This window comes from Engystomops pustulosus, chromosome 5 (genome assembly GCF_040894005.1).
Source record: "Engystomops pustulosus chromosome 5, aEngPut4.maternal, whole genome shotgun sequence".
NCBI classification, from domain to species: domain Eukaryota; kingdom Metazoa; phylum Chordata; class Amphibia; order Anura; family Leptodactylidae; genus Engystomops; species Engystomops pustulosus.
This window is the reverse complement of record NC_092415.1, coordinates 182,522,149-182,540,620: the sequence shown is the minus strand read 5'-3', so window position 1 is coordinate 182,540,620 and position 18,472 is coordinate 182,522,149. Positions and strand designations below refer to the sequence as shown.

General features: G+C 42.8%; 1 protein-coding gene across 2 annotated transcripts in view; it reads right to left on the bottom strand.

Annotated features, from left to right (window-relative positions):
• Positions 1 to 18,472, bottom strand: part of WDR37 (WD repeat domain 37) — a 121,239-nt gene that overhangs the window by 39,226 nt on the left and 63,541 nt on the right. The window contains exons 7-11 of one of the 2 annotated variants that reach the window (XM_072153996.1): positions 9,671 to 9,806; positions 8,752 to 8,823; positions 7,984 to 8,028; positions 2,366 to 2,442; positions 832 to 1,069 (exon numbers count right to left, since the gene is read on the bottom strand). In XM_072153996.1, coding sequence (XP_072010097.1) covers positions 832 to 1,069; positions 2,366 to 2,442; positions 7,984 to 8,028; positions 8,752 to 8,823; positions 9,671 to 9,806 — 568 coding nt within the window. The remainder of the gene's footprint in view (positions 1 to 831; positions 1,070 to 2,365; positions 2,443 to 7,983; positions 8,029 to 8,751; positions 8,824 to 9,670; positions 9,807 to 18,472) is intronic. The other variant, XM_072153997.1, reaches the window with a different exon arrangement.

Genomic DNA, 18,472 nt, shown 5'->3' with positions numbered 1-18,472 from the left:
TTAAAAAAAACCCTTGGGTGGCCGGGATGAGCGGGTAGACAAGAAAAAACCCCAAAAACATGTACTTGCCTCCCAGCGCCCTCCCGGCCTCTAGCGCTGAAATCTCCCCGGTCCGTGCCCCATGTAAACAAATACGCGCTGTGCTCAGCTTCTGGCCGGCCGAGGCGGCCAGCCACACCCACCCGTCCCTAATCCCAGTGTTGTATCATGCGGGATGGGTGGGCATGGCTGGCCGGCAGCTGAGCACAGGGTGGCTATTGTGCCCCATTTGTTTACTTAGGGCACAGACCAGAGAGATTGCAGCGCTGGACGCCGGGCGGGCATCAGGAGGTAACACCAGGTTTATATTTTTTAATCCGCCCCACCCAAGGGTTTTCTTTAGGACAACCCCTTTAACCTAATTTTTTGAGGGCACTTGAACTGTGTTGCAGTATAGTGGTAATTTACTGGCTCTCTATAAGACCAGCCTCATATACAGATCCAGCTATGACAAGCCTGGGATCCTCGACGCCGATCGGTCTCACCAACTAATTTTACATTAGAAGCCGCCGCGGGAACTTTAGCTGAGATCCGATTCACTTCTATGGTTTATTTTATTGCTTATTTTTACAGGAAAAAATTCCGCCCTGATGTCCCTTCTTCTGAGCTGACCTTATGGATAGACAGACAGGGAAACTAAATTTCAGCATTTCCCTTCTCATTCAAGGAAAGCCACCATCAGAGAGGTCTACAAAGGGTTTATTGTCTGTCCCTCCTAAGAACGCGCCATAATCCAGACATCAGCTGAGTTATTAGACGTCGTCTAACGTCCCCACATAAGTGATGTTTTACCTGTAAGGGAGTGGACGAGCTCAGACGTCTCTACGTCATACAAGTTGGCAGTTCTATCCCACGAGGCAGTGACCGCTTGCTTCCCCCCCACCAGCCAATCGGCGGCTATGACCACACCCTGATGGCTTTTTAGCGAGGTTATGGGTACCCGGACAGTAGGACAATCACTGGAAATATCTCCGTCGGCATCGAGATCATCTTTGTCTGAAAAATCCACTTCCTCTTCTGCAGAGATCTGCTGAGATAAAGAAGAAAAACGCATGCACAATTAACTACAATGATGAGAAACACGTGAACTTGTTATAGGAATTATAGAATTTTGGGATAATCCGGGTTGTTCCGGGGAACAGCAGTGCAGAATTGTCATGAGGATTACAGTTCGGCGCTGCTGTTTTGTGTAGAAAAAGGGGCTCCTTATAACATATGTCATGGTGAGGACTTATGCACACGAATGTATGCTCGCATGGCCGTACCCGGGTGCAGGAGAGAGGGGAGGGTTTGGGGGTGTGGTAAAAACAGCAATGCAGCCGCACTATGCAATGCACTATGGCCCGGTGCCATAGACCTCTAGGGGGGGCCCGGCCCCCATACATACATGTGCATGAGGCCCAATACTTGGAGTTTCGTCCCCGGCACTGTGGTCAGTCAATGTAATAGTGGTACAGAACAGTTTGGGATTCATGGGTGGATCACTGCAGTGTAAAAAGCGCCAAACCCCAACCAATATTAGAATTGTGCAGCACTAGCTACAGTGTAGTGGCCATTCTGGAGTATTGCAGCTCAACTTTCATTCAAATAGATGGAATCCGAGTTACAGAACGCAACTTTGATTCCACCACAAAATTCTGACAAAAAAAAAGTCTACATTAAACTTCCGTTAAAAGATTGAAAGATTCTGCCATCAGCGTGCTGAAAATGGAAGCGCTCAAATCATAAGGATCTTACGTCCATCGCTTTACTTAAAAAACTGCAACACTCGTCTAAAAAAGGTCCAGCGTACATTTTTGCTGCTGTGCTGTTGCACTCCCGGCCTGGTGCGGTCAGTGGTCTGCAAAATATATTATGAGATCAAACAACTGGACCCGTTTTCACTAAATGATTTACTCACTTAGGTGAATGGATAAGTAAAAACACTGGAGCAAACACATACGGATCCTCAGCACAGACGGAATCAGATACAGTCAGTCAGTCAGTGTCTGGCCCACCAGATACAGTCAGTCAGTGTCTGGCCCACCAGATACAGTCAGTCAGTGTCTGGTTTCCTTTATGGGGTTAGACAACGCAATTTTCCTGAAAATTTTCCTTCCTAGAGGCGAGAGTGGTCTCCCAAGGAACCACAGACATTTTCTCTTCATGCAAACAAAAATGACAGTATTTGATCCAGATTTTCGGGTCACAAAACTTGGTGGTGGTCTCATTGACCCGGATTAAACTAACATTCCCTATATTGAAACAATATAAATCAGATCATGATACTTTATATCAGCGATACAAATGATGCTGCGGAATTTGACTAGATGATTTCTCGTCTTACGCTGGTGTCTGCTGATGGCTGCGGAGTAGGTAACTGCACCACGTAGCGCCAGATGTGAGCTGTCTGGTCTCCAGATGCTGTGGAAACAAGAGAAATCAAATGTCACATCAAGTGTCACACTATTCCCCAGTGGAGCGTTCTCTTTTACTAGATTTAATGGCTGTGACTATTCTTCAGAAGATGACAGGCTAACAGCCGACAGCTACAGGTGACAGATAAGTGACACGACGCATTCCTGTGTATGTAATCGCTCTTCAGCTGAAGTCCCGATTGGGGTGAGGCCTCCCCTTAGGTGAATTTTTTGCCCAGACTGGACATATTTCATAGGTGGGTCACATACTGACCTGTTCTCAGAGAAGCCAATTCTGAGGAAGTTTACCACAGAATTTCGTCAAGTTACTACAAATAGTGAGACAGATAGCTGCTCAGTTCTTTCTAATATCCTGGGGACACAAAGCAAACAAACTATACTGACAATGTCTGCACTGTCTAACATGATTTCCACTGTTTTAGGGGGCGAGAGTAGGGTTGTGAAGGGATAGGTCAGCCACCCAGCAACTTTGCCCAAACTGGACTAATTTTAGCCCATGCAAACACTTGGTGTAACCAATGATCATTCATTTTACTTTTCAGGCAATGGTTCAACTGATAGATTAGTGGGGCTACGATTATGTGAAACCCCTCCAACTATAAATATCTTGGTAAGTCCCGTAAACTGTGTATTTAGGAAACTATCAAAGAACGATAGATCTAAAAGTTAAAACAATATCAGGTTCACTTTAAAGGGAACTTGATAGTAATTGATTAGGTCGATTTCTTCTATCAGTTTGTCACCTTCCACATCAAATTTAGCATCATCCAAAAGAAGAAAAAAAAAATCATCTTTAGTGAGATTTAATTGTTGTATAAAGACATGGAGGCAGAGAGCTCAGTACTGAAGTCAAGCTCTCCTGACCTCGGAATACCTCTGTAATTGGGAGTCCTGTGTCCATGGACTTCATAACCAACTATTCTTAAGTCTGGTTTATGATGTCAATCACAGCAGAGGGGACTTTTTGAGGTGGGGAGAGCCTGACTTCAGTGAAAACTCCCTGCTTTCACGAGTTTATACAACCAGTTTACATCTCACTTCAGAATGGATTTTCTCGATGATGCCACCACACTGAGTTATGCAAGATGTCAAGTTGACAATATATTGGTATATTGCCGGCAAATTCCATTTACAGGTCACATTGTGCCTTATGTTTAGCACAAAGTTTGATTGTTATCCCATATACATACGATAGAGGAGAACAATCATCTATTGTCAGTAGTGATGTAATGATGGGTCAGTGTTATCTATATAGAGGTCATTGTACAGGGAGGGGGAGGAGATAAGCTGTGACATCATCTATTGTCAGTAGTGATGTAATGATGGGTCAGTGTTATCTATATAGAGGTCATTGTACAGAGAGGGGGAGGAGATAAGCTGTGACATCATCTATTGTCAGTAGTGATGTAATGATGGGTCAGTGTTATCTATATAGAGGTCATTGTACAGGGAGGGGGAAGAGATAAGCTGTGACATCATCTATTGTCAGTAGTGATGTAATGATGGGTCAGTGTTATCTATATAGAGGTCATTGTACAGGGAGGGGGAGGAGATAAGCTGTGACATCATCTATTGTCAGTAGTGATGTAATGATGGGTCAGTGTTATCTATATAGAGGTCATTGTACAGAGAGGGGGAGGAGATAAGCTGTGACATCATCTATTGTCAGTAGTGATGTAATGATGGGTCAGTGTTATCTATATAGAGGTCATTGTACAGGGAGGGGGAGGAGATAAGCTGTGACATCATCTATTGTCAGTAGTGATGTAATGATGGGTCAGTGTTATCTATATAGAGGTCATTGTACAGGAGGAGGAGGTGATAAGCTGTGACATCATCTATTGTCAGTAGTGATGTAATGATGGGTCAGTGTTATCTATATAGAGGTCATTGTACAGGGAGGGGAGGAGATAAGCTGTGACATCATCTATTGTCAGAAGTGATGTAATGGTGGGTCAGTGTTATCTATATAGAGGTCATTGTACAGGGAGGAGGAGGAGATAAGCTGTGACATCATCTATTGTCAGTAGTGATGTAATGATGGGTGAGTGTTATCTATATAGAGGTCATTGTACAGGGAGGAGGAGATAAGCTGTGACATCATCTATTGTCAGTAGTGATGTAATGATGGGTCAGTGTTATCTATATAGAGGTCATTGTACAGGAGGAGGAGGTGATAAGCTGTGACATCTATTGTCAGTAGTGATGTAATGATGGGTCAGTGTTATCAATATAGAGGACATTGTACAGGGAGGGGGAGGAGATAAGCTGTGACATCATCTATTGTCAGTAGTGATGTAATGATGGGTCAGTGTTATCTATATAGAGGTCATTGTACAGGGAGGGGAGGAGATAAGCTGTGACATCATCTATTGTCAGAAGTGATGTAATGGTGGGTCAGTGTTATCTATATAGAGGTCATTGTACAGGGAGGAGGAGGTGATAAGCTGTGACATCATCTATTGTCAGTAGTGATGTAATGATGGGTCAGTGTTATCAATATAGAGGTCATTGTACAGGGAGGAGGAGGAGATAAGCTGTGACATCATCTATTGTCAGTAGTGATGTAATGATGGGTGAGTGTTATCTATATAGAGGTCATTGTACAGGGAGGAGGAGATAAGCTGTGACATCATCTATTGTCAGTAGTGATGTAATGATGGGTCAGTGTTATCTATATAGAGGTCATTGTACAGGAGGAGGAGGTGATAAGCTGTGACATCTATTGTCAGTAGTGATGTAATGATGGGTCAGTGTTATCAATATAGAGGACATTGTACAGGGAGGGGGAGGAGATAAGCTGTGACATCATCTATTGTCAGTAGTGATGTAATGATGGGTGAGTGTTATCTATATAGAGGTCATTGTACAGGGAGGAGGAGATAAGCTGTGACATCATCTATTGTCAGTAGTGATGTAATGATGGGTGAGTGTTATCTATATAGAGGTCATTGTACAGGGAGGAGGAGATAAGCTGTGACATCATCTATTGTCAGTAGTGATGTAATGATGGGTCAGTGTTATCTATATAGAGGTCATTGTACAGGAGGAGGAGGTGATAAGCTGTGACATCATCTATTGTCAGTAGTGATGTAATGATGGGTCAGTGTTATCAATATAGAGGACATTGTACAGGGAGGGGGAGGAGATAAGCTGTGACATCATCTATTGTCAGTAGTGATGTAATGGTGGGTATATATAAAGATGTCTTGGCTAATGTAAAATGGGGTGTTGGTGTATTAGGTCTTTTGGTCATTTTAAGAACTGCAGAACACAGTCCTTTATTTTTACATTTTCATATCACCATCTATAGTAAATAAAAATAATCCTGATTTACTATTATAACTTGGGTAGGAAAAAAATTACTTTTTATTTTTATGTGACAATCCCTGTAATGTTTATTAGTACAATATGGAGGAATACATCTGACTGGACTCTATCTACTTAGAATGATGTTCCAGTTCCTATTAGATTAATGCTGAACATTTGAGAATTTCATCTGAAAAGCACATATAAAAATGTCGAGTTCAGCAGATGAAACTGCGGCTTATACAAGTCTCAGCAATCAGATAATACATAAAAGATACACGAGCCTCGCACCAGTTTTAATCCTTTAGTGAGATGATTGTACTCAAAGAGCTTCTCTTTGTAAATGTTTTTATACTTTTTATAATTTTATAAAAATATGGCTGTAGAGTTATGTTGGTTACAGTTTGCTTCAAGCTGCCATGTAGGGAAGCAAAAGAAAACAAATCACATGTAATATTGTACATAATGTCCTACCTGCAGACAACAGGTTATAGAGCAGGAGGAGCTGAGAAGATCGTACAGTGTCCTATCTGCAGGCAGCATGTTATAGAGCAGGAGGAGCTGAGAAGATTGTACATAGTGCCCTATCTGCAGACAGCAGGTTATAGAGCAGGATGAGCTGAGAAGATTGTACATAGTGTCCTATCTGCAAGCAGCATGTTATAGAGCAGGAGGAGCTGAGCGGATTGTTCATAGTGTCCCATCTGCAGACAGCAGGTTATAGAGCAGGATGAGCTGAGAAGACTGTACATAGTGTCCTATCTGCAGGGAGCATGTTATAGAGCAGTATGAGCTGAGAAGATTGTACATAGTGCCCTATCTGCAGGCAGCATGTTATAGAGCAGGAGGAGCTGAGAAGATTGTACATAGTGCCCTATCTGCTGGTAGTATGTTATAGAGCAGGAGGAGCTGAGCAGATTAATAAACATGTGAAAACATAATACAACTCGTCTCTCATTCAACACTCCGGAGTCTAGTGGGTGGTCCTACAGAGTGGCAGATTGCTTTCACACTTATAACTATGCACATAGATAGCTGTTAATCACAGAGGACCGCCCACTGGACTCCAACGCCCAAAATGAGCAGAAATTTAAAGGCAAAACAAGCAAATATAGTTACACACATAACATACACTCACCGGCCACTTTATTAGGTACACCATGCTAGTAACGGGTTGGACCCCCTTTTGCCTTCAGAACTGCCTCAATTCTTCGTGGCATAGATTCAACAAGGTGCTGGAAGCTCCTCAGAGATTTTGGTCCATATTGACATGATGGCATCACACAGTTGCCGCAGATTTGTCGGCTGCACATCCATGATGCGTATCTCCTGTTCCACCACATCCCAAAGATGCTCTATTGGATTGAGATCTGGTGACTGTGGAGGCCATTTGAGTACAGTGACCTCATTGTCATGTTCAAGAAACCAGTCTGAGATGATTCCAGCTTTATGACATGGCGCATTATCCTGCTGAAAGTAGCCATCAGATGTTACAGGGTACATTGTGGTCATAAAGGGATGGACATGGTCAGCAACAATACTCAGGTAGGCTGTGGCGTTGCAACGATTCTCAATTGGTACCAAGGGGCCCAAAGAGTGCCAAGAAAATATTCCCCACACCATGACACCACCACCACCAGCCTGAACCGTTGATACAAGGCAGGATGGATCCATGCTTTCATGTTGTTGATGCCAAATTCTGACCCTACCATCCGAATGTCGCAGCAGAAATCGAGACTCATCAGACCAGGCAACGTTTTTCCAATCTTCTACTGTCCAATTTCCATCAGCTCGAACCAGTCTGCCCATTCTCCTCTGACCTCTGGCATCAACAAGGCATTTCCGCCCACAGAACTGCCGCTCACTGGATGTTTTTTCTTTTTTGGACCATTCTCTCTAAACCCTAGAGATGGTTGTGCGTGAAAATCCCAGTAGATCAGCAGTTTCTGAAATACTCAGACCAGCCCTTCTGGCACCAACAACCATGCCACGTTCAAAGGCACTCAAATCACCTTTCTTCCCCATACTGATGCTCAGTTTGAACTGCAGGAGATTGTCTTGACCATGTCTACATGCCTAAATGCACTGAGTTGCCGCCATGTGATTGGCTGATTAGAAATTAAGTGTTAACGAGCAGTTGGATAGGTGTACCTAATAAAGTTGCCAGTGAGTGTATGTGTGTGTGTATTGTATGTATAAAAGCATTTCAGGTACTTACCTGTTAATGCAATTTGATCAGTAGGATGAAATTTGATAGAATTTACTGCAAAACAAAAAAACAAAACAACATAGTAAATAAATATGTAACCAACTATAGTGAATGTTATGTAGTTTAAGAATTACTAGAAATAGAATGGCAGCAATAGTCATTATATACCATGAAAAGCACAGGATTGGCTGACACTTCATATATGTTTGTCTACATTCACTTCACTTCTTTAAAACACACGACGAGCATGTACACCAGGAAAGCCTCAGACATAATCCCTGAACGTATCTCAGTATATGTCACATACAGGAGGGGGAAAAGGATGAAACAGTACAGCAGACTGCTCTAAATCCTGCTGGATAGCACAGTACATACTCAGTAAAGGCCATTAGAATCTATGGGGGACGGACACTGCTGTATGGCATCCATCCCTGGCCTCCACTGTTGTTGGTGAAACTGTTCAAATACGTTACATCAATTGGGAGACAATCCGAACATCGGCAGCAACCAATCGGGGGCTGATGATAATGATCATGCCTCCTCCCACCAAGGAGTAGAAGCAGACAGTGAGCACACAGCAGGATACATTGTAGCCCTCCCAACCTATCCTTACAACAGCGAGAAGATGTGATTCTAACCTTATCCTATGGGGCAAAAGTTCTAAAAACAACAGATTATTACATTACATTACATTACAACAGTAGCTCCCTCAAAAGAAAGATTTTATTGTCTAGTCCCTAAACCCAAATGATCGTTGGAGTGTATACTCTTACTCACCCGATCCAGCATGGCCAACATACTTGGTAAGGCATTTTCCCGTTTCTATGCTCCACAGTAACGCTGTATGATCTATAAAACCCAATAGTTGACAATTATTAAATACATAAAAAGTTAAAATAGCCATCCATTTACCAAGTCATGTGACTAGGCATCCTGAAAGTCGGACATTGATTTATAATGGCTTCCTTCTTAAATAGAAATCTACCATCAAAATCCATCACAAACCAAGGGCACTTAATCATAGATTAGTTGCATGCACTGTGACTTTGGTAATCTTCTTATACAGGCGGTTCTTGACTTAAAGACGACCCCTAGTTACACACGGACCTTTCAGACCTCTAGTTTAGCTCTCTGTGTGTTACTGTAGTCCCAGGCTGCAACGATCAGCTGTAAGGTGCTGTAATGAAGCTTTATTGATAATCCTTGTTCCAAGGACATCACAAAATTTTGAAAATCTAACTTTGTCTGGAGTTACAGTGATTAAATAGACTTGTTCCGAGTTAGGTTCTTTAAGTTGAGTTGGAACAAGTCTATTTTATCATTGTAACATGTACACTGCCAGTATTTGTTACCCATGGCCTCCTTTCTTCTAATTTCAACTTTTATAAAATTATTCTAATGAGCCTGAAGTGCTCTGGAGGTGGGGCATTAGGAACCTGCGGGCAGTGATGTGGGGCAGAGGGCAGGGCTAGGCGGTTTAGTGAGAGAGAGGATGTGGGGGAGGTGGAGTTAGTCTCGGGCAAGCTCTTCCTCCTCCTTGACTTGTTACAGTAATGAAAGCGAGAGGAATAAAAGTAGTTTTTTGGAGAACATCTGACACAAAATCCTGAAACTTTGGAATGTCTCCACACCGATCTGTAAAGTATTGTGTGAGGTTAAGAATCAATGTTTGAAGTGACAAGTCCATTGAGATCACCTGCAGATGCAGTCCCCAGGACCACCGGCTGTGTCCGCGTAACACTGACGTCCCACAGACCATCTCTGTGACCGACGTATTCTTTCACCAGCTGGCAGATGGCACGAGACGTTGTGGTCTTGAAACTGGAGACAATCTACAAAGGAAGATAGGAAAATCAATGTTACTGTAGACCGTAAAAAGAATAAACTGCAGCTTAGATGGAAAGACTGCGGTTACACCGTGCGTTCTTGGTCCGATCTTGGCGCTTTATTTTAATGCACTGAAAGCACATGCATTTTTGCATGTTTGGCTGGTCATTAACATTTTCACAAGAAATGAAGAAAAACCAGACGCAAACCAGGTAAACATGCAAAAACACACCAAGAACACACCGTGTGACAGCACCTGAAGCAATCTACATTATTAGTCAGCAAATACAGGGCACAGCAGTTACCTGAAGCCGTCCACCACATGATATATAGGCAGCACATACCAGAGCCCAGTACATCACTGCACTGGTTATTCTGCTTCTTTAGATGCAGCGTCTTTTTCTTGGACAAAATTAAAATGGGCATCGCTGAAGTTCTCTGAACTTGGCAAGTTTAGTGGGACCAAATGAAGATCGAAGCCGTCCTGAATTTCACGCAATGAAAAATTATAGGGGAAAGACGACGTTTGGACTCAACATCCCAGGTGGATTCTTATCTAACAACTGGAACCATCCGTGATCACAAGATGGGGAGTTGTGTGCTCCATGAGAAAAAGGGCACATTCACATGTATGGTCGCCCGGGCTACATACAGCTGCCCTGGAGAGGAGGAGGTGTAAGCGTGCCCCCCCCCCCCCAAATAGAAGTGAGCAGTCGGCACCATAACATGGCGAAATACAGAAAATATCCTATATTTCGTCATGCACGGTCACGGTGTTGTGAGACCAGGTGTGCTCACCGCACAGTGACCAGACGCCATAGACGTTCGTGTGAAGGAGCCCTAAGGTCAGGTCCACATCTCCGACTTCCACGTGATCATTTCTATATCCTCCAGGTCTAGCACAGCACCTGGTTCTGTATTCACTAGGAGATTTAGGGATTTGCCTCTCCTTATCTTACCGCACCTGCTACCCAGTTTACATTCCAGCCGTGGGACCTCCAGTGAGCACTTATACACACAAATTTTTGGACAATCCTTGAGAGCGCATTGCGTTTTCAGTCCTGCTCCCTCAGGACTCCCCTGACTTAATAAGTGCTCTTGCACAGTATAACAGCCTGTGTATCTGCAGCAAAGAGGGTTTCTGGTAAACAATCCCTTCTGACTCATTGGCATAATTTCAAAAGTTGATTTTAGAATGAAGGAGGCCATAAATAACAAACATAAGAAGATCACCACAGTCACAGTGTCCCTGGTTTATCATGATGGATTTTGCTGACAGCTTTCGTAGGATATCTAAAGACATATGTACTGTGTTATGCACAGTGTAGTACCTGCGATGGCCTCTATCTGAATCGCTGAGCCATGCTCCATCCCCCTGGCCTTGCACTAGGCCTAACACCATATCAGATTTTGCTGGAGTGTTCCTTTAAGCTCCATATTCTCTTTTCCTGTACTTCTAAAACTTCATAGCCCTTTATAATCCGCACGACTTGACGGTCACGGCACATATATTTTCATATCGACAGTCTTCACAAGGAGGCTTTAGGTTTCATTTCCCCATACATTACCATATATTACCCACTCTCCTCACATCTTTCACTGCATTCATTTAAAGGTGTTAGAAGCATCTGAGCTTCAAGGTTGTTAGAAACTTTCTAAAATTCTTTGTGAACCAGTTTAAAGTACAATTCATGTAACCGGATTTATTAAAATCTGAATGTATCAAGCCCCCCCCAAATTACCCCCGTAGGCCGAGGTCACAAGGTGCAATCACATTCTGTTTACATCATATTTGCATAAACGCAACGTGTGACGCAGCCTTGGTGTAGGGCACTGTATAGGATTTCCAGGCGCATCTTTCCGATTTTCTCAGCCTTTACTCTAGAACAGGGGTTGGGAACCTGTGGCTCCATTGACGGCTGCATCTGGTTCGCCAGCCATAACTTCGATAGTAAAAAGCTATCGGCGCTGTGTACATCTAAGACACACAAAGCGCTGATCACAGGACGCGGACAGCGATGTTATCACTGCCTGCACGCTACGAGACAGGCTCCGTTGCTGCCGTCAACGTTGCTTAGATGGCAGCGCATGGATCGTAGAGAGACCGGAAGGCGACATTCAGTAGATGCTGATAAAAATGTTCTTTTATTTAGGCAAATGCTAGGCTATTGGGGCATGGAGTAGCCTCTCCAGGGAGCCGGAGCCAAGGCTACTCCATGCCCCAGTAACCTCAGCTGATCCCACCTACAAGCGCCTCCTCCCTTCCCCAATCTTGTCCTGAAGCCATTTCTCCTGCACACATGCAATAGCACCAGAGCGGCTATGCACATGCGCTCTGCACATCAATTCAGAATGTAAGTGCATGCAGAGAAGCTCCGGCTTCTAGACGAGAGAGCAGAAAGGTGCAGGAGCACACAGAGGAGGAGCTGGAAGGTAAAATCGCCTGAGGCTACTGGGGCGTGGAGTAACGGTGGCTGCGGCACTATTCCTACAGCCTCTAAACTTGCTCATTTCAGGCAAAAATTTACTCTCATTTTCAGACGACTTTGGAAGAGAACAACTACAGTGTAGCAGATCATCAGAAGACTAACACTTTCGATGAGCTGATCTGACTCCCAGAATTAAGGATAAGCTGAAAATCCACAGGTCTCAAAAAAGTAGCAAATAATGGAATAGAGTGTTACACGAGACCTGTAACTGCTCCGTACAACAGTGGTGGCGAACCTATGGCACGGGTGCCAGAGGCGGCACTCAGAGCCCTTTCTGTGGGCACCCGGGCCATCGCCCCAGCACACCAGACAGGACTCAAAAGAATCTTCCTGCAGTTCCAAGCAACTTAAAAGATGCTTCTTCCAGTCATATTTTGATACTGACTTCACTACTTAGGACTGTAGGAAGATGGGGAATTAGACATGGCTGAATTTTCTTTGGAGGACCTCCTGCTGGCCCCACGATTCTCTGTGTACAGACACTGGAACGAAGCTAAAATGATGAACATTTTCCATCTTTCTACTGTGTTGCTGTCCTCAGGAAGCCAATGAGATTGAAAGTTGTTGAACAGGGAGCAATAAGTTACTGATATAAGTTTTGGTTGGCACCTCGCGATAAATAAGGGGGGTTTTTTGTTTGCAGTTTATGGCACTCTGCCGCTTAAAGGTTCGCCATCACTGCCCTACAACTTCAGAATTGTTCTCCAAATCTCTATTGAAGTCATGGTGTGCAGAGCGCCACCATGGGGAGAAGGACTGAAATGACATTACTAGTGAGCGGCCAGAAAATATTTGGCGTAGCGGGTCCTACTCAATTGTTTTAGCTTACCCATTAACCCTTATCAGCTACTAACAAAGAGCAGGCCTGCACAGCCGGGACTCCATGGTCTGCGGAGTGACCTTGACTATGTCAGCAGGAAGAGTCTGAAGAACAGGTTGTGGAGGAGAAGATGACATTTGTAGCGGCAGATGTCTCTCTGGAGGGAGGACATGACCGCACAATGTCCCTTCAGTATTAGTACCCAAAGCATTGCTACTATTTATAGCCCTGCACACATTTCTCCGGATGTCCTCCAACCTTACAAGAGTCAGAGGTGGTTATATTAGATTTTTTTGAAATTAATTAGTTCAATTACTTAATGACGTAAAAAATTACCATATTAACCTCAGTAACAGAATACAGTCGGAATCTCATCCGCCTATAAAAGCTCCGTGAGATATAAAAATGCAGCTGCCATTAGAAAGATTTTGTGCAGATGCCCTTAAAGGAAACCTACCAACAAAATCCATTATGATAAACCAGGGGCACTTAAAGGGGTTGTCCAATTTCAGAAAATAAAATGTTATCGTTTGTATAATGAACATGTATACAATTTTCCAATATCCTTTCTGTATCAATTCCTCTTGGTTTTCTAGATCTCTGCTTGTTGTCAATTCTATAGAAAGCTTCATTGTTTATTTCCATTGGACAGAAATCTGACCATGGTCACACAGGTGCACGGCTCCTTATATCATACGGCTCTGATTACTCTGTATTATACAAATGAGCAGTGCACCTGTGCCCTGGGAGTAAACATAGAAGCTTTCTATAGAAGATCAGCAAGCAGAGATCTTGAAAACAGTGAGGAATTGAATTTATACAAAAAGTATATTTGAAGATTTAAGGGCAGCACATTGACTCAGTGGTTAGCACTACAGCCTTGCAGCGCTGGGGGTCCTGGTTTCTAATCCCACCAAGGTCAACATCTGCAAAGAGTTTGTATATTCTCAGTGTTTGCGTGAGTTTCCTCCGGGTCCTCCGGTTTCCTCCCACACCCCAAAACATACTGGTAGGTGGATTATGTTGTGAGCCGCATGCGGAAAGGGACTGATTTGGTAAGCTCTGTGCAGCGCTGTGTAATCTGAAGGCGATATATAAATAAGCAATAATAAGGTATTATTTTCCATTAGTACAAATAATAACATTAATTTGCTGAAGTGGGAATACCCCTTTAATCATAGATCCAGGCACCATGACTGTAGTAATACTGTTATTGTTGTTATCCATGGCATCTTTCCTTCTAAAATCAACTTTTAATTATGCTAATAAGTCCAAACAGCTGTAAGGAGCGTTACCAGATCCCCTCTGTGCTGTAGCTTCTCAGGCTGTTACACTGTCTCCTGTGCCCCATCAGCACTTCTGCCTGAAGTAATCTCTCACACAGATAGGCGATGGTAAAAACCCTTCTGGCTCATTATAATAAATTTTAAATTTGATTTTAGAAGGAAGGAGGCCATGGATAAAAAAAATATAAGAAGATTATCACAGTCACACTGCCTGGATCTATGGGTAACAGCAACACATCGGTCCATACATTGCAACTAGTATTAGAGCTAAGCCCTAATGAAAGGAGCTGAGCTGCAGTACCACACACAACCCATTGACAGAGGTGGCGCCATCTCTGAGGAGGAGGGGGGGGGGGGGGGGGAGTCAAGTAGAGGAGACAACCTTGCTTGTGGGGCTGGAGTGTCCAGTCATTGATCCGAACCTCTCCTCCATTCCTTTCTGAGTGAAATGTCCCATAAAACCATCCCAGGTGTCCACTTCTTCCTTTAATGTTCATAAAAGGGGCATTACTGTAGACACTCCCGAGTGTGGTGGAGGCGGGGCTTCTAATGGTCCCATTATTGCCAGTATTGAAAAGTGAGATTTAACAAAGAAGGATTTTTTTTTTTATCCACATGACATGTGGATCATGTCCTCCAGATGACATCACTCTGGTCACATGACTCGTGGTGCTGAGTGGTGATGAGTAGGAAAGAGTGAGGTCGGGAGGACATGCCCCCTGTGACTCGCTTGCTCTGGCTTTTTGCCAGGTAAGATGACAAAGTTGATTTTTTAGGGATGTGAAGGAAATAATTTTTTAGCCAAAAGTTCGAGCTAGAGCTCTATGGGAACCTGTCACTAGCTGTATTTGTGAAAAATGTGGTGACAGGTTCCCTTTAAGAAATCTCTGTCTGATGGATGATAATAAAAGGGATTTGAGCCATTGGTCAGTTAGTAAAATAGTTGAAGACACTGCAAGAAAGAACACGTTCACACCACAATCCAGGGCAGAGCTGTTATAATAATCAGATGCGGGTTAATGCCCACGTCATTCGCTCACCGCAGTCCTACTAGTTAGTACGTGAGCCAAGAGCGTCGGGGAGAAGGGGTTAAAACAAAAAATGCTTTATCAAAAAAACTGAATTAAACTGCTACCAAACCTTTCAACCACATAGTTATGGTGAAAACAGTGTTACGCTAAAAACAAGGTGTCAGCAAACTGTACGCCCTATGACATCAAAGGGTTAATCCGCTCTCTTGTGGTAAAATGGTACCAGCCCAGTGTTCAGCTCAGGAGTCGCCTGTTTTCTTCTAATTCCGCAACTCCCTAAGGGTGATGCCACACATGGCGTTAAAAGACGCATTTGTTTTTTTAAAACGCATCCGTTTTTTGACAGGCTTTACCAATTATCTTAATTAAAAATGGTAAAAAAAAAACGGATGCGTTTTCAAAAAAACGTAAGCGTTTTTTAACGGACAACTTAAAAACTGACCAAAACCAGGTTCAAAACGACAAGTGTGGCATCACCCTTAGGCTACGGTCACATGTGGCGTTTTGAACCCGTTTTTGGCCCGTTTTTATAGCAGTCTGTGCTTTTTTTTAAAAATGCATCCGTTTTTGACCAGTTTTCCTAATTATTTTAATTAAAACCGATCAAAATCGCATGCCTTTAACGGACTGCTTAAAAACGGGCCAAAAAACGGGTTCAAAACGCCACGCGTGACCGCAGCCTAAATTTTATGCCACTCGATCTTTTGGTTTTCCCCATTGGTTTAAAAAGAGGGAGCGGTCTTTTCAAAGAAGAACTTAAAAGGGTGTTCCAATTTTTGGAAAATAAATGTTATGGTCTGTACGATGAAAAATTATGCAATTTTCCAATATAGTTTGTGTCAATTCCTTATAGTTATCTGGATCTCTGCTTGCTGCCCTTCTATAGAAAGTTTTTAAGTTTACATCCAGTGGACAGAAATCTGACTATGGACACACAGGTGCACAGCTACAATAGTATCAGAGCTGTGTGATATAATGTGCACCTGTGTGACCATGGTCAGATTTCTGTCCACTGGAAATAAACATTGAAACTTTCTATAGAATGACAGCAAGCAGAGATCTAGAAAACCATGAGGAATTGATACAGAAAGTATATTGGAAAATTGTATAAATTTTTCATCTTACAAACAATAAAATTCATTTGCCGAAATGGCAATGTCCCTTTAAGTTTACATGTCAGATCCAAAAATCTGATGGAGTGAACTTCTCCAAGGTAACAGAGGTTTCATTGTATTACAGGCAGTCCCCTACTAAAGGATACCCGACTTACAGACAACCCATAGTTACAGACAGACCCCTCTAACCCCTGGTGAAGCTCTCTGAATGCTTTACTATAGTGCCAGACTGCAATGACCAGCTGTAAGGTGTCTGTAATGAAGCTTTATTGATAATCCTCGGTCCCATTACAGGAAAAAATGTTTAAACTCCAAATGTCACTGGGGCCAAAATTTTTTTTGTCTGGAACTACAATTATAAAATATACAGTTTCGACTTGCATACAAATTCAACTTAAGAACAAACCTCCGGACCCTATCTTGTACGTAACCCGGGGACTGCCTGTATTAGGGTATGAATAAAGCAGGGCAGCCAGGGGAATCCCACCATGTTGTCAGCAGGACATGGCCCATCATTCAATGTATGTCTATAGGTATCCCATGAGTAAGGCAGAACTCAAGGTGACCACATGGGTGATATAAACAGTGCAGGATTTTCAGCTGGGATTCATGACAATGTATTAGGGAAGTGATATTTATATAGTTGCCCGACATAGCATTATACAGATAATGTAAACCTTTGGATGGGAATTATTATTCTAATTTTAGAATAGATTGGAATTTCCCGGAACAGTTTTCATTCCCCCATTAGGCTTACATTGCAGTATGACGGCTATAGACTATCTTTCCATTAAGAACTTGCATGTTTATATCAATATGGTTGGTGCGATTCTTCAGACATCAATGGTTTCATTTATGTCTTGTGGGAAACCAGGATCAGATCACACAAAAAAAAAAAGGAACAAGGAAGCTCCAGGGTGACAGAAAACGGAATTTGTTTATTCTAACTTAGGCTCCCATAGACTTCTATTGTGCATGGTCACACAAGAGCATCTGCAGAGGATGTCTTCATATAAAGAATAAAGTAACATGAAGATTTTTTTTTTTTCTTTCTAAACATTACAGAAGTATTTTTCGGCAAATAACATACAGACGATTTGCAGTGACAACGCGAGTTTCACGGCGCAAACATCCATATATGAAGGTCTGACAAGGGCGTGTAACCTACAAGGAGATGCGGAAGGGGAACACATTGTTATGTTTTTCATCCATGCTTTCAAGGTTTGATAAGCCCTGAATAGAGATCAAAGAAAAGGTTTTTTTTGTTTTTACTAGGTGATACATTATTATTGCAAAGTCTACACCCAGAGGCTGCAGAAAGCGTATCCCGGATGTAGTGTGCAGGAGATTTACTCGTGGTGCACAGCAGAGCCAAGGTTGTACTGAAGGTGGCGTCATACACCCAGCATTGTGTATAAATTATCCGAAAATCATCCGCAGTCTTCACGTTCTAAGGATCTGAGTGCAAAACCTTCTTAAGAACAAGGAATCAGTTTGCATAACAAATCCTGACAATATCTGGTCCCCAATTTTTATCTTGGTTTATAGACTGCTATATGGATGTGTATACAGACTGGCTTCATACACGCAGCCAAAATGTTGGCTATCAGGAGGATTTACCATTTGAGGGAATTTTTTTTTTTTTTTTTTACTTCCAAGTATTCGGACTGGGCTGCAGTTTATTTAAATAAAATATTGAATGATGAATAATTCGGTCACTGTGACCCAGAATAAATATCGTAGTTAATCAGGGTTCACTACTTGTTAGAAGAGTTTCTTGACACAATATCCCCCCTGTTGGCATTCGTAAGATCAGCTCTCATCTATGGGAAAGGTGAACAATAAGCGTTCAGTTTCCCTACAGCGCCTCCACAGGCTAAACCGAGCGGTGCACAATGCCTTTTCAGTGATATGGGTTTCCTGTCTAATG